This window comes from Natrix helvetica, assembly GCF_964273705.1.
Source record: "Natrix helvetica genome assembly, chromosome: 7".
NCBI classification, from domain to species: Eukaryota; Metazoa; Chordata; class Lepidosauria; order Squamata; family Natricidae; genus Natrix; species Natrix helvetica.
In genome coordinates, this window is record NC_138558.1 from 24,725,686 (window position 1) to 24,742,994 (window position 17,309).

Sequence of the window (17,309 nt, forward strand, 5' to 3'; positions counted from 1 at the left end):
CAGTTTTCCCATCTTGAGTGAATCACCACATCAAAAGTTTAGAGAACCATGGCCCAGCTTCTCTCCTCCAAGCCCAAGTGGCAGAATTTATTTATTTAGAAGATTTTTATGACCAACTTATTGGCTTACAACCAATAAAAAACCCAATATAAAAGACTAAAAAAACAGTAATCCCCATCCTCCTAGCAACAACAATCAATTAACTTGGTTCTCCAGGCCCGTTTTTCTGCAGATCACCAAAATTTTCTCAGGGACCGCTAGTGCTCCACGAACCACCAGTTGTTGACCACTGGTTTAGGGCTCGATAACTAGCACTTTTAAACTCGAGACATCCGTATTTATTTCCTGTTGCAAGATTGTAAATATAATGGGCGTGCCATTTTTCTTTTAATTTCCTGCCAGTTAATATGCTAACCTACAGAGGCTGCTGCAGGCTTCCTCTTAATATTGTACCGCCCTGAATGTATAACTGTTGGCAGCCGCCGGATCTGACTATTATTCACTATTTGAGTCAGTTGTTCACAAAGTCTGCCCTGAGGCAGCCGAATGGGGAGATCGTTAGAAAGCGAAGCCTTTCTGCCGCTTTGAGGAGCAGAAAAGCGCGCGCTTCGTTAACTTTGCTTCGTGGTTCTAATCAAGGCAATTCCTTTTTTCGAAAAAAAAAAATTTCCCCCTTACAGCTAAATCGACAAATCTTTTTTTTAAACTTTTCGGGGTGACCGCCGGGTTACTTGACGGGGACAGCCAGACACGTTTTGTCACGTCTCTCGCGTCACGCCTTGCGATTTTCAACAAACCCAGTTTAACAAAAGCCTTTTCCAAAAGACAAAAAGGCTGCCTTCGGAAGGTGGGAGAAGCAGGAAGAAGTTCGAACAGCGGTTCCCAACGTGGGGCCCATGCCCCTGGGGGTGGGGGGGGATTTGATTTTTAATGGGGGCAATTGGAACCTTGTTTAAACCGAATTAATGGCCTTTTAGGCTTCCTCCGCATGAGTGGAGTTCACTTTTTGAGTAAAGTAAGAATTATATGTTGGGGGGGAGGGGAGATCAGGATTTTAGTCATGCTTAGGTGGGACATGGCCAAAAAAAAAGGTTGGCAACCACTGAGTTACAACCTCCGCTTCGAAACGGGACACACACACACACACACACACACACACACACTTTCTCTCCCCCCCCCCCCACTTTCCTTCAGCCCCGCCCGGTGCGTGCCTTTCGCCGATATGGAGTCCAACGCGAGGAAACCACGCCCTTTCCTTTAAAAGCCCGCCCCCTTGTCTTTGGCGGCGGCGACGTTCCGGGAGAGCCGAGCTCGCGCCGGCAGAGTCTCGCGCCCGAGCTCGCATCGCCTTCTCCGCGGGTGCGCGCTCGCGCCCCGATGCCTCTTCCCTCTTTAGCAGCCTAGCTAGACGAAGGGAGAAAAGGCGAGAGATGCTCTCTGCGGCGGCTCACCGGTTGCTCCGAAGCTGCCGTGGGAGATGGCGAGCGCCGCCTCGGATTCCGATGCTTCCGGGCCCTCCTTTTGCCGAGGGAGGGCGAAGTCCGGGCGGCTGCCTTCTCCTCCCAAGGGTCCGGTTGCAGGTGAGGCTTAAGAAACTCGCCCTCTCGAGAGCGGCGGCGGCGGACTTCGTTGCTCTCCTTCCCTTTGGGGTTTTCAGGCCTTAGGGAAGAGTTTTTGGATTGGAACGCTTCCCCGCCGGGCAAGGCGAGAGTTGGACGAGGGAGGGGAAGCTGGCAGGCGGCGTTAACTTCTTCTGGCGTCGCTTCAAGGAAAGCCTGGAACTTCAGCCGCCCTTCTGGAGACGCTGGGCGAGAAGGAGGCGAAAGTTGGAGTTTGGCTTGGGGAGGGACGATGTGGGGTAAAATGAGCCTCCTTTCGCTTTCTCCGCTCCAGTCCCCCCGTCCTCCCCCCAAGATTTGGCGAATGCAACCCTGGTTTCTCCCGGGAGGAGAAGCCCGGCGGGTCCTCTTGGCGCGAAGGGAGGAGGAGGAGGAACGGCCCCTTGGCGGCGGCTTCTCTCTCCTTGCAAACATTTTGGGTTCTTTCGCTGATGGATGTTCAGGAAAAACAGAGTCCCTGTTCAAAGTTTTCCTTTTTAAAAAAAAAAAGTTGATCCGCTGGCATTCAAACACAAGACGCGTCTACTGGTACATTTTCCACAGAATCTGATCAGAAAAAACATCCTGTTTAGAGAGCCTTCAATCATGGCTTCGCTCGTGGTTTGTAGTCCATTTTTAAAATAATTCAAACCGTCTTGTGTTGAGCTAGGGGGAAATAACGACAGCCTCAATGGTGCCCAAGGGATGATGCGCTTTAGTTGGCATAGCTCATGAAAATAATGAAGAGCTCAGCTTTATTCTCCCACTGCTCTGAATTGCAACATAGGCAGGCGTTGTTTAATCTAGGCTGTTGTGAATTCAGCTGGTGTGGGTGGTAAACTCAGAAAACTAGATTAATTCAATAAACCATGGTTTGTTAACTGGTGGTTGGTGTGTTGTACAGAGCTAAGCCCTAGAAGATTTTCTTCATTGCTGATTAAAAATGGATACGTATGTACGCCAGCCCGTATTGTTTTCTTCGGTGCTTAGAAACTGTAGTTTTAGACCAGGGGTCCTCAAACTTTTTAAATAGGGGGCCAATTCACGGTCCCTCAGACTGTTGAGGGGGCCAGACAGGCTGGGAGGGGCATGGCTAGGTGGTCATGTGACTGAGTGGGTGTGGCCAATGTAGCAGTCCCTTAAGCAATACACACAAATTAAACTTTAATTTGTTATGCTCCTGGGGGTGGAAAGCAGGTTAGTGAAGGGATGTGGCTGTCTTAGGTATTGCGTGTGTGTGTCCCTCCCTCTTTCTCTCTGGAGGCTGGGGAGGCCAAAAAAGGGCCCATTTTGGCATCCTTGGCCTCCAGAACCACTCTGCCACCCCAAAACAGGCACATTTGGCCTCCCGAGACCTCCGTGCATCCCGTTTTTGGCCTCAGCCTCCAGAAGGTGGGTGCGGGCCAGTGGGTAGGTAGGGCAATGTGGGTGGGGCAGCCTTGTCCCACAGGAGCCAGATTAATGGCTTCAGCGGGCCATAGCCAGCCCACAGGCCATTGTTTGAGGACCCCTGTTTTAGACTGTAGTCTGCTTTCTGCTAAAACTAAAATAATTCATAATTTTAGCCCAACTTCTTTCTATTAATGTACTTACAATTGCAATCCTTTTGCAACAGACTGAATAACGAAGAAATATAGAATGTATTATATTTGACTAACATTTTAATCTGAAGCTCTGCCTATTTTTGAAGGATCTCCTCATTAATTAGGCTCCAGAACACTTAGAAATTCTATGACAGTTACTTGAAGGGACTAATCACTTCAGCTGAAGAACATTATGATCAAAAGAAAAAAGGAAATTTAGAAAAAGATGCTGCAATATTAAGGGTACCAATGAACCACTATTCAAATTAATACATTTTTCCATCATAATGTTACGTGCTTTTGAAACCCAATGATTCCAAACTGACCAACAGAAGTTTCCCCGTCAACAATTTTATAGATACATTTTGCTAAAATCTTCATACAGTCTAATAGGAATTCTCTCTGAGCCTCTAGACATTTTAGGAACAAATGTATTTGGCAGAGGTTATTGAATTGTTTGGGGAACATAGGCGTGAAAATAATCTTTGAACCTTTTTGGCTCAAAATATCTATCCACTATATCAACCACTTTTGAAATATAAACAATTATGCATGAAAATGAATCCTCTAAATAAGATCTTACATGTGAGGTTCCTGGTGAGTCTCCTTGCTATTACAGCAGGCTTTTAGCTAATGTTAAAAAGGTTAATCTTGTTAACATTAATCCAAGATTTTATATATCCAGCATTTTTGGGATGCAGCATTATGTAACACAAGGTGGAACCTGTCATAACAGTTTATTATCTGTAGGTTTCTACTTGATTTTCTCTTAGTATTGAGTAGTTCATTAGTCAAGAGTAGAATTGGAAGGGCAAGCCATACGATGGTCATATTTGCTTACAGTTTTATTCCTGGGATGAGCATCTTGCAGTCCCAAGGCTCCAGGCCTACTTTTTTGTAACCCTTTAAATTCCCTTTGACTACAATTGCTGAAAATAACAGAATTTCCTCCCAGTTTGAGATGGAAAATCTGTGAGAATTTGTTTTGAATATCAGAACTAAATATATATATAGATTCTCAGTCATCCAGGTCATAGTTGTCCCAAAGGTGCTTTTTCAAGAGGCAACTGGACTTTCTGGTTTTTCTTTGAAGACATTTCACTTCTCATCCAAGAAGCTCCAGAGAGCTGAAGAAGCTGTCTCTTGAAAAAAAAACTATTTGGGACAACTAAATGGGAGTCAAAGCACTTTTGCACATAAATCAGATTTTCCAGTTATCATTGTCTTTTATATCAGCAGTCCCCAACCTTTCCTGCTTTCTAGACTGCCAGGAGAGGGAAGGAATGATTCTGCGTGAGCGTGGTTCCATTTGCGTGAGCAGCGGACACGCACATCTGCCACTCTCACAAATAGAGGTTTGTGCTCACCCGCTGCATATTCAGATGGAGCTGCACACACGCTCACCTGCCACTTGCATGGCCTGCTTCCAAACAGGCCATGGTCCAATACTGGGCTGCAGTCCAGGGGTTGGAGACCCCTGTTATAGAAAGTATTTAGGAAGGGAAGTTATTTGTTATCTCAGTTAAATGATATGCATGCATGATAGTCTACAGCAGATAATTCTGATAATTAATTTCTGCTCGTTCCTGAGTTAATGCTTATAGGTCAGTGATCAATAATATAGCACTTCTATTGACAGATCCCCAAAATTACTATTATATTCTTATGTGAGCTCATGTAATATTTGATGGAAAGAATCTGAACTACTGACAGCCAAAGGAAATTGGCGATTGAGAAGAGTAGAAGGCATTCAAGATGGACTGGACTTAGATCTCTTGTGGGCTCATGGTTAGTGCATTTGACTCCTCCCTTGAGCTCAACTTGGTCATCTATAAAACCACAGAGACTGGGTTTTCTCAAGGTTGTGAGTAATGGCCCAATCATTTCAGGATTCTGAGGCTGTGGCTTTTCTCAAAGATCCATTTTATTGGGTACATTATATTGGCACGTTCAAATGTGAAACCAACTCTAAATATTTCCCACATTTTGCTATAATAAAAAGAATAGATATCACGCACCCTACTAGTGTCATTGGTCATGTTAGCCAAGCAGGTGGATGGCAGGCTGGTCAGCTACTCCCTCCAGCTGTTATGAGCTCTTGTTGAGATGGCCTTGATTCCCACCAGCCTTATTGTCCCATAGTTCCCCCTCCCCCCATATGTATAGCAACTAGGAACGGAAGTAAAAGGAATATGAAACAATACAATACAATAGCAGAGTTGGAAGGGACCTTGGAGGTCTTCTAGTCCAACCCCCTGTCTAGGCAGGAAACCCTATACCGTTTCAGACAAATGGCTATCCAACATCTTCTTAAAAACTCCCAGTGTTGGGGCATTCACAACTTCTGGAGGCAAGCTGTTCCACTGATTAATTGTTCTAACTGTCATGAAATTTCTCCTCAGTTCTAAGTTGCTTCTCTCCTTGATTAGTTTCCACCCATTGCTTCTTGTTCTACCCTCAGGTGCCTTGGAGAATAGTTTGACTCCCTCTTCTTTGTCTCAACCCCTGAGATATTGGAATACTGCTATCATGTCTCCCCTAATCCTTCTTTTCATTAAACTAGACATACCTAGTTCCTGCAACCGTTCTTCATATGTTTTAGTCTCCAGTCCCCTAATCATATTTGTTGCTCTTCTCTGCACTCTTTCTAGAGTCTCAACATCTTTTCTACATCGTGGCGACCAAAACTGAATGCAGTATTCCAAGTGTGGCCTTACCAAGACATTATAAAGTGGTATTAACACTTCACGTGATCTTGATTCTATCCCTCTGTTTATGTAGCCTAGAACCGTGTTGACTTTTTTGGCAGCTGCTGCACACGGCTGGCTCATATTTAAGTGGTTGTCCACTAGGACTCCAAGATCCCTCTCACAGTTACTACTATTGAAGAAGGTACCACCTATACTGTACCTGTGCATTTCGTTTTTCTTGCCTAAATGTAGAACCTTACTCTTTTCACATTGAATTTCATTTTATTAGATAGTGCCCAATGTTCAAGCTAAAGTTGTTTTGAGAGTTGATACTGAGATGACTATTGTCTTGTAAAATAGATTTTTTTTACAGTAAGTTGGGCTGCATCCAGGCATTTTATATTGGTTATATTGTGCCGATATAATATGTGCAACGTGTGAAAAAATTATGCTTATTTTTTATTGAAACATAAACTTGTCGTTGTAAATTCTTAAATCACTAGCAAATATCCACAACAGCTTCAAAAACCCTATAAAAATAAAGATACCCTGTTGGGCTATGGAAAAACTTCTGAAATACTTCTTATAATAACGTCAACAATATACTGTTCTAGTCTGATGCATATTTAGCATCACTTTTTCAAATTTTGCTAGGATTCAGTATGCAGATACTGAATTGGAAATAAGCCATCAGACCTGGGTTTTTTTAAACATTTTTTTCACAAATACTTATATAAACATGCATTTTCATGTTGCTTTTGAAACTAAGTGTGTGTACAAGTGTATTTAGAACATTACATTTACAAGAATACTACAGCTTCAAGCATTCTGGAACCAATATAAGCATAAATCTGTAAAACTTAGATAATTAGATTTATGAAGAGGCAACTGAATTCCTTTCTTGGAATTATGAAAATGTATATATGCTACTATTTTGTGAAATTCCTTTAATTTTTCTTTTCTACTTAGTAGGTTATTACATATCACCTCTTCTGTTTATTAATACTCTTGCTTCAGTTTGAAGGGAAATGCAGTTAAGCAGGTTTTGGTAATTTGTAAATATTCTTTGCCACGTTTAAATAAGGATTAAATGAAAATGTTTCTAACAATACCAAACAAGGTGTGTCGAATTTTCCTTTCAGAATCAAACTCAATTCCCAATGATCAGATAGCAAAGCACATTGAACAGTTTTCACAACTGCTGCTCATTTTGTCTTCCGGGTAAGGACTGATGGCAGGTTATATTCCCTGTGAGCAGCTCTGCGTGTGGGGACATCCTGCAGTGGAATCATTGGTGTTATGGAATATACATCTGCAGCAGCAGAGGAGAAGAGTTACCCATCTTTTTGCTAGAAAGAGACCAGAATTAAAGAGGCTGAACGATTCTGAGCTGGATGGAAAGGAAAGGGAAGAGGTTCAGAATAACTTGAATCTTTCAGATATATCTAGTAGCTAAGAAAGTGATAGCTTTAGTTTGGGAAGATTCTTTTTGGTGTAAGCAAATAAAGAATTGGACTCTATTGTATCTCACTGTCTTGTCTCTGGGATTGGGCCTGAGAATCGGTCAAGGAGAGATTGTTGGGATTGCCCATTTGCACTCTGGGAGAGCTACTCCTCACAAGGAGACTACAAGAATTGAGTCTCTTCTGGTTTGATCATGAGTTGATCAGCATGGGAGCCAAAAGATCATTAACTGCTATGCAGCCTTAATGGACATTTGAGGGACAAAAGCTTTACTTTCTTAAACACTTTAGGATTTAATTACTTTATAACTTGAAAGGGATATTTTAAATGGCAGTGAAGATCAAAGACTTTTAGTGAGTACATTTTTTTAATTTAAGATGGGCGGGGAAAGGACCATTTTAAAGGTTTTTAATTTAAACGCAAAAGGCTTAACAAGATTGTGATTCAAGAAATGTATAAAGGGGACTGATTTTTTTTAAAAAAACTAGAAAGGGCCTTTGACATTAGCCATAGTAAATAGACTAGCAAAACAGACCTTTGTGGGAATGCTGATTTTCTACTATTAAGAATAGTAAAGAATTGCTGAATTTTACAAAACAAGGAAAGGATGTGAGCTAAACTGTTGGACTAAAGAGTTAAATATATAGAAAAGTGTTTTTTTTAAACCCAGAAAGACAAAGAGAAACCTGCCTTTTACTTTTTCAAAAATAATTGACATACTTTCATCTCACAATGGTAATCACAAGAAAAGCTGCTAAATTAGAAGAAGGGGTATGTAGTGGCTCACTAGAACAATACAAATAAGGACATTTCACCAGATAAATACAGAAAATGTTTAAAGAATTTTACAAAAAGATGACTGCAATGGTTAAAAAGGAAATGGAAGATAGAGTTGCAAGAATAAAAAAAATACATAGAAGAAAAAGTTAAGAAAATTGAAGAATCTATACAGCAACTGACAGTAGACTTAAAGCAGTGACAAAATGGAAGTTTTGAAAAGTAAGACAGATGTTATAAATGGAAAAATAGAGAAAGATGCCAGGGTTGAGTTGAAGCTGGTTCCTCCCCTTCTAGACTCTTGTTATAAGAAAGAAAACTGAAGGAGTATATTCAAACAAATTGATTTATGGGGACTTACCACAACATGTTTGAAAACTTTGCTTTATGATGATGAAGGCAGTGTTGCCTAAAAGATATTTCAGAAGAAAAAAGTGTTAAATTAGGAAGCAAAGGTATATTATATTAAATGCAATGCAAAAATGGCAGAAATTTTATCTTTAGTTCTGAACGATTTTTATAAGTGCAGTTGAGCTCAGAATCAATATTTTGACATAATAGCCTTTTCTTAATCCTTTTCACATTTTAGTGGAAACAAGATATGGGTTAAATAATTCTTGCACAGTACTGTATTCTCTTTAACTTCAGAGATCGAAACAGCTCAGAATTATGTAAACTGATATAGAGATTAATACATCTATATAAACCCACTGGATTGTGTACCACATTAACAAGAATCCCACATTATTTCCGTTTGTTTTTGTTCCATAACTGCTGTGGTAATATTTTATTGACATAAAATGTAAAGCTTCTTTACTGATTAAAAAAACTGGAGGCCAGTTACCTCTTAGATTCATGGAGAAATTCCCTTTCCTGTTCTATTTCTCTTTTTGAAGGTTAATTGAAGGTACCTCAATCCAAGGTATCCGACTTCAAACCATGTTATCAAATTCTTGGGTTAATAATTTAATGGCATTTATACTTGATCAAGCCTAACAAGGGAAGGAATTTGTTCCATGGTGTATTGGGTGCATACTATGAAACCAGATGCAAATTTGCAGGCATGTTTATTTTGACTATGTCATGTATATCAGTATAATAACCCCACCCAACCAGGGGTGAGTTGCCGGTTTTACTACCAGTTTGCAACCTGTGCTCTGCGTGTGCATACACTGTTCAATGGACAATTTACAGTGAACTGCGCACGCACAGGCTCTAAAATCCAACATGGCAGCGACATTGGCGGTGAGGGAACCAGTTTGGGGGCGTATCAAGCCTAAGTCACTGTGACCCAGGCCCGAATTCCACTACCGGTTCAGCCGAACCGACAGCAACCCATCTCTGCACCCAACTGCAAATTCTCTACCAGATTTCTATCCCAAATCTGTTCATAAAATGGGTCTATTTTGCTGCTGCTTCTGGTAGAAAAGATTGCATGGATCAAACCCATAGTAGGTTACAGTCTGAGATAATGTTCATTTTTTCCCTTATACTTTTACCATCTATATGGCAATTAAAGGTAGAAATACCAAACGTTATTGTTGGTTAATCATCTTTAAAATGTCTTATTTAATGAGTTAACATTGGTTTAACTGCAAGTGAGCCTTTTAAAGTAATTTGTAAGAAGCTTCTATTATAGTTCATGTCTGTTCCTGATTCTTGTAATATTAGAATAGTGGTCATAACAAAATCTGTTTAGGGCATCTGGTACATTATGCTTATGTATTAAAAATAATCTTAATGGTTATTGGGATGTTACTGCATCAGTTCAGAAACTAGTTTAAAACAGAGTGAAGTTATACTTGCATATTCCAACTAACCTTCTGTGATCCTAGCCATCCAGAACCAGTTAATAAAGCGGGATTAGATGCTCATATATTAACCCGGTCTTTATGTTTGCGGATTGTGGCTTGTGACTTGACATGCTGGTTTATCCAGGTGATGGATAAACAAACCATGTATTGTGCACGGACTAGGCCATTTTGTACTCTAGTCTATGGAGATTCTTAGTCTTCCAGGTCATGACCATCTCAAAGGTCCTTTGGCAACTGGATGTTCTTGTTTTTTTCCTTGAAGACGTATTGCTTCTCAGCCATGAAGCTTCTTTAGGTCTGATTGATTGGTGGGGAATGGGAGTATTTGTATTCCTTGCAGATAGCTGATCATTTGCATTCTTTTAGAGAGTCTTTGATGCCACTTGAAGGTTTATCTGTACCTTCGGGGTCAACTGAGTGTTGAACATGGGCATGGGGCCTTCTTGGCTACAGGATGTTTTCTATCCTGTGTCTCTTCACAGTTGAAGACAGGCGCAGGATGTGTTGGAGATGAGTCTGTATTGTTTGTATCTCAAACTGAAGTGCAAAATGCTTCCTGTAGTCTGCAATTTTTCTGAAAATCCATTCATACTCCCACACCATTCGAAGAGTGTTCAATTTGTATTCTAGTGTTATGCTATGGCCTGGGCTTATTATGGAAGTAATTAGGTACATTTCAGTACTTCTGTGAAATCCATATGTGCCCAAGAAAGGAAATGATAATTTGGTATCTGAACAGAACTCCCTTTTCTTCTACAGTAGCTCCCTTAATAGTGCCAAGCTTTCAACAGGAAAAAAATATCATTGAATGTAACCATCTAAATGCTAATTAAAACTTACATCAGGACAATGTTACATTAAGAATCTCTATAGTCTGTTACATTAACAAACAATAGGAAGAAAGGCTATAAGAAAATGTGGACTAAGTTCTTTTCTTGCTATTTAAATGTCCACTAGTCAACTTGTGGCTCTTTGGGTTAGCCTTTCATTGGTATTTCCTTACTAGATTCCTCAATGCCTTTAACAATGACTGAATTTTTAATATGCCACCTTTACTGGAAAACCTGTGATTATTCAGGGACGCTGTCTGTTGAAAATAGATTAGTTTGAACTTTAGGAAATGTTCAGGAAATGTTTTAAGGTATTCTGTATTACGCCATAAACCGCTTTGTGGTGATTTTAATGTTATAAAATATTTTATAAAATTTGTCAAATTTAAGTCCCATGGTAATCATGGATCCCAGATTTTGGATGCATTCTGTAAGGTAGCTCATTTGAAGTACCTTGGTTCAAGATGTTTTGCCCCATGGTGAACCATTTTATCTAGTTAAAGGTTCAGAATCAAAGTTTTGGTAGTGTGCAGAAACAAATGTTTTGCATTCTAGACCTCTTGTAAAAGCTATTAGCTTGGTATTCCTTAACTTATGGTCAAAATTGAGGCCAAAATTTCTGTTGCTAAGTGACACAGTTGTTAAATGAGTTGTGCCCCATTTTATAAACTTCCTTACCACCATTGTTGAGTGAATGACTGCAGTTATTAAGTTAGTAACACCATTGTTAAGTAAGTGAATCTAGCTTCCCCATTGACTTTGTCAGAAGGTTGCAAAAGGTAAATCACATGACCCCCGGGGCACTGCAACCATCATAAATATGAGTCAATTGCCAAGCATCTGAATTTTGATCGCATGACCATGGAAATGCTGCAACAGTCGTAAGTGTGAAAAATGCCCATGAGCCATTTTTTTCATTGCTGACTTTTAAGTACTCAGCTGAAGGAAGATCAAACTGAGGCGATCTATTCAGGAACAGTAACTTTATTAGTTAACAACAACTCACTAGTCAGAATAGAACAAAGAACTCCAGTTTGACAGCTATTTATAGTGAAGCTGTCAAACCGGCAACCAATTAGAACGACGCCAGCTCCTGCTGACAACACCTGCGCGTTCTAGCCAATCCTGGCACCCACTGGTGATGATTGACACCTCGTGGGTGCCATGGTTCAGACACAACACCTCTTTCCCCCAAGATTGCACAGGCGTAGTCAGATAGGTAGGCCGGCCGTAGCCAGATTCGTTCAGAACAATGCAGTCCTTGTGTCGGTGCCTGCGGAGGAGGAGCTGGCAATTCTTTGCCTTCCGGAACATGACGTTCATCAGGTAGCTGTGATGACTCCTCCCTGGAAGATGGTCGTGGTTCCACAGGTAAGTTGACCAGTGGCGGATCAGTAGTTGGAGGTGTGCTGGGAACATGTGTTGTAGCTTGGCTAGGCCGGCAGGCAATGTACAGTCTTTCGTTGTTGGGTTGGAGCACATCAGTAAGCTGCTCCCTCGGGGCCTCGCGGCGGCGCAGATGATCAACATGACGCCACCATTGCCGCCCGTCGTCCAGAAGGACTCTAAGAACAGGGCCCTGTTACTTCAATTACGGCGGCTGGTAACCACTTTTGTTGCCCCCCCGAAATTATGTGCAGAAACCCTGTCACCCCTTTTGAATTCCCTTGTCTGGTAAGCCCCAGGTGGCGTAGAGATGCTATTGTATTGTGGATGAAGCCTGTCAAGTGTGATCCGGAGTTTCCTGCCCATCAAAAGCTAAGCAGGACTCCGATTAGGAATATGCAGCCAAAAATTCAGACCATCTCAGCATTCTTGGAGATAAAATAGGGGGTGTAGGACCCGGTCGCCCTGGCGAGTCTGATCTGACAATTTTGCACAGCAAACAGCAGCTATGTGACCACAACGCCTGCAAACAGCCTGTTTAAAACGGCAAGTAGAACTGAAGTGTTTGCCTCCGCAACTCAGGCAGCCATCGCCTTGCATTTTGGCAGCTCAGTCTTGAGGTAAAACTTCGAGTTGACATGGTCAATTTGCTCATAGTCGTCTCAGTCCTCATTCTCCTGCCCTTTTTGTTGGGTGACTGAGGGAGAAGCAAATTGAGGACTAGCGCCATTAATTCTAGTCTGAATCTGGGTGGTAGACTTTTCAGCCATTTCGGCGGCTCCAGCCTCATCAACAGTGGCTTGTAGTGTCAACTCTGGCGTAGCCAAGAGCCAGCGCTATAATCTAACATCTCTAACCCCGCAAACAAATTGTTCTAAAAGGGCTTCATCCAATTCTTTGAAATCGCAATGAATTGCCTCCTGACGAAGTGCAGCCATATATTGGCAAACAGACTCATCTTCGCGTTGCGTACATTGCCTGAAAGCATGTCTGCGAGCTATTTTAGATGGTGCAGGGGAGTAATGGTTTTTTAATTTAGTCATTAGGATGTCCCAAGGGACGATATTCACAGGCATTGGAGCCGATAGTGCCCTGGCCATACTGAACATTTCGGGTCCACAGGCACTGAGGAAAAATCCTCTCTTTCTATCTTCTGTCACCTTAGTGAAATTGTGGGCAAGCAAAAAACATTCAAACCGCTCTAAAAAGGCTTCCCATGACTCCTTGTGAGCGGAGAAAAAATGGGAATAGCAGACATTTTGTATCAGGAGGCTAATCTTTAGACTGAATAACAGTGCTTGGAGACTTCCTCTACTCCTCGACACCAGTTTTAAATACTCAGCTGAAGGAAGATCAAACTGAGGCAATCTATTCAAGAACAGCAACTTTATTAGTTAACAACAACTCACTGGTCAGAACAGAACAAAGAACTCTGGTTTGACAGCTATTTATAGTGAAGCTGTCAAACCGGCAACCAATTAGAACGACGCCAGCTCCTGCTGACAACACCTGCGCATTCTAGCCAATCCTGGCACCCGCTGGTGGTGATTGACACCTCGCAGTTGCCATGGTTCGGACACAACACTGACTTTGAACAGCTACTAAATGAACTGTTGTAAGTCAAGAGCTACTTGTATTTTGAGGTTTTGCTTTGCCATTCATGAGGCTTGAAAGAGGGGGAGAGGAAAAATTACTCCTGCCAACGTGCCAACTGACATTTTATTTTCCCAGCTTCCTAATGCTGGATAATAATGCATTTGGAAAACAAAGCCTGGTATTTCCCTTCAGGTGGCATCTTCTCACGCCCTGGTGTATAGTAGTGTAGTTTTTTCCATTTCTCAAAAGTGTCTAATGTACATATAATTGTACAGTATCATGATCACATCTTAGGATATTGCTGGCTGCTTTACACAGTCCTTTATGTGACTACTATTTGCTAAGCCCATTATTGTATGCCTATATACCATATTTTTTGGAGTATAAGACGCACCAATGTTTTGAAGAGGCAGATTTTTAAAAAGTAGGTAGGTAGAGGACGAGACCGGGGGGGGGGGGAGAGAAATACAGTAGGTAGGTAGGGGGAGAGAGTGAGTAGGCAGAGCAATAGAGAGAGAGAGAAATACAGTAGGTAGATAGGGAGAGAGAGAGAGTAGGTAGGTAGGGAGGTAGATGTTTCCAGGTGTATTTATCCATGTGCTGGAGAAGGAAATCACTGACAACCTGCAGCACCTAAGACTTGTTTCTGCTGGCACAGCACTTGATCAATGTAATTCTCACCAATCACTCTAACTAAAGAGCTTTCCGAAAGGAAAAAAAAAGTTTTTGCACTCTGCAAACTTCGCAAAAATGGGCCCGCTTTTTTTTTCAAATAAAAGGCATGAATAGCCTTGGGGGGCTTGCAGAGTGCTCCTGGGGGGGGAGACGAAAACGGGCCCTTTTTTGTCAAAAAAATTGCATGCATAGCCTTATGGAGACTTATAGAGAGCTTTCTGGGAGGCAAAAAACGGCCCATTTTTCACTCATTTCTGCCCTCCCCAGCCCCCAGAAGCTCTCTGAAAGCCTCCATAAGGATATGCACAGCCATTTTTGTGAAGGGGCAGGAGGCAAAAAATGCTGTATTCGATGTATAAGACTCACCCAGATTTTCAGCCTCTTTTTTGAGGAAAAAAGGTGTGTCTTATACTCCAAAAAATACAGTAGTTAGTATCTTATTAATTTGCTGTTACCCGACTGAGTTCATTTTCTAATAGATTTTATTTTTTTAGTAAATAGAAAGGCATATCTAATCAAGGCATGAAATCAACTATATGCTTCATTACCCACTCTCCTTTAAAAACAACATTTTAATTGCTTGGAAGTGCTCAGATTGTCTTAACACATTTTCACAGGTGACAGATCTTGTTACTCATAATTACCCAGTCACAAAGTAGTTTGACTTAATGTACAACGTTTCTTGGTTTGGTAGATCTGTCAATGAACAATTCATTTTCCCTAATGTCTTGCTGGTAGAAGTGACATTTGAACCATTTTCACCTGCAGTGGAGTAAAAGGATGGGTTAAGTGTGGGATAAAAATAGATATTTGTCATCTGGTTTCACAATTGTTGTGACTTCAGGTTTGCCCTGTTCTTTTCACAAAAAGTAATGGAGGCTTTCACTTCCATCAGTGATGCATATATTATACTTTTCATCTGATTCATATACATGCTGAGCATGTTAAATGCCAGATGTTGATATATATAAAAACACCTCAAAGCAAATTAAACACATTTGTGTGTTAACATACAGAATTATCCCCTTTTTCCAGGATATTTCAGCATTTGAAGAAAGCTATCAGATCATCTTATTTCAGTTACAAGAGATTTGCCTCCTTCAGCACTTCTAACAACACAATTTATCCATCTTTTGCTTTTTTTTCTCTCTTCAGCATAATGGAATTGAAAGTGGCATGCTGCCATCACCGTGTTTGGCTGGAAGGGAGGAATGCTGCTACTTTCAAATGAAAAATATTTGCTTATTTGTAACTTTAGTTATATAGCATTATAACCATCTCAACTTTTCTTGGAATTAACTGCAGAAGCCCACCATTTGAAAATAATTTACAAAAGCAAAATGATATAAAAATAAAAACCATGTGTTTGTTGCCAACCAAATAAATATTTATTTTATTATTAGATTTTAATCACACCTTTATTACTTTATAAGTAACTCAAGACAGTGAATATGCTAATACTCCTTCCTCCTCCTATTTTCCTCACAACAGCCCTATGAAGTAGGTTGGGCTGAGACAGAATGGCTGACCTAATGTCATCCAGTTGGCTTTCATGCCTTAGGCAGGACTAGAACTCATCGTCTTCTCATGTCTAAGTCAGCACCTTACGCACTAGACAAAACCGACTCTCTTATTATTCAATACCAATAATAAATATTCCTGTTGAAAGTTCTGGCTAGTAACAATTTGGGATGGGCATTTTCCACTCTGAAATTTTTTTATTGTTTTCCAAATATTTATGTTGCCATAAAATATCTTTTTTCAGTAATATTTATTGTTTCCAAGAAGGAATAACACTTCTTAATTTTTCTCAGCATAATGATATAATGATTGCAGGTGCTGCTACTGGACTGCTTATATGCTATGAACAAAACCTTACAACAACTGACTTGGAGTAGCTGCATTACAGAGCATTTTGAGGCTACCTCAAGCTTCAGTTCTATGCAAAAGTGGAACAATGCAAGTGCAGTATTAAAACGGAGATGGATTTGCTGCAGTGCCCTAATTCTATGGCATAATGAAAAAAATATATCTAGGTTTTTCATTTGACTGGGTTTGCCCAGACAGCTGTCCCAGATTTAGATTTGATTGAGAAAAGAGGCTATGCAATATGCTGCTATGAATTTAGCATCTCTTTCTGGCTCATTAAAGCAGTTGCGCTTTTTCCCAAGATTCAGTGACTTTCATGGAAGCCTCACTGTAGCAGTCATGCAACTGCTTTAGTGGATTGTAGATGGGTTCTTTGTTCCAAGACACTTCTTCCACACTGTATCTAAAGCATGACAGAATTCAAATCAACAAGGATTGGAAATATTCTCTTTAGATGCACATTGATTTTAGATTGGTCTGTCAATGGTCCATTTAATTTGGAAGTCCATTAAAAACCAACATAATATCAAAAGGCAAAAGGATATTCTTAGGCACATTGTATGAGTTTTATCTTAACTCAGTTTAGTTGGGTTCCTGTTTATTTTTATGCTCAGTTAAATATGCTGGACATATTTTTTGAGATAGCAAATGGTTTGGAAGGAATATTTCTCTTATATCATCTGTTTTAAATTAATCAATACCAGAAACATTTCTGGAGTTGGTTTCTTCTGTGATGATATTATGGATCTTCAATAATGAAACCTATTGTTGTTATTCTATTAGAATTTACTTAACTTTTTATTTTAGTGGGCTTTTAATGTTTAATATTTCCTCATTTTTATTGCTTAAGAGTTTTATATATATAAGTTTTAGAATAGCTGGGATTTGTATTGATTTGTTTATTTTTCATTCTTCTCTTCAGAACATACAGCAAAGTGTACCAACAAGTGATTGTTTCATAACATAATGATCCGTAATATTTGAAATAGTTCTATTAACAGCCTCCTTACTTTTCTGATGGGTTCTT

At 40.5% G+C, this 17,309-nt stretch overlaps 1 protein-coding gene across 1 annotated transcript in view; it reads left to right on the top strand.

The window, feature by feature from the left end:
- Positions 1–1,273: 1,273 nt before the first annotated feature.
- MCUB (mitochondrial calcium uniporter dominant negative subunit beta) overlaps positions 1,274–17,309 on the top strand; it is a 55,101-nt gene continuing 39,065 nt past the window's right edge. Inside the window, exon 1 of the mRNA XM_081959601.1 lies at positions 1,274–1,580. Coding sequence (XP_081815727.1) covers positions 1,431–1,580 — 150 coding nt within the window. The 5' untranslated portion in view covers positions 1,274–1,430. The remainder of the gene's footprint in view (positions 1,581–17,309) is intronic.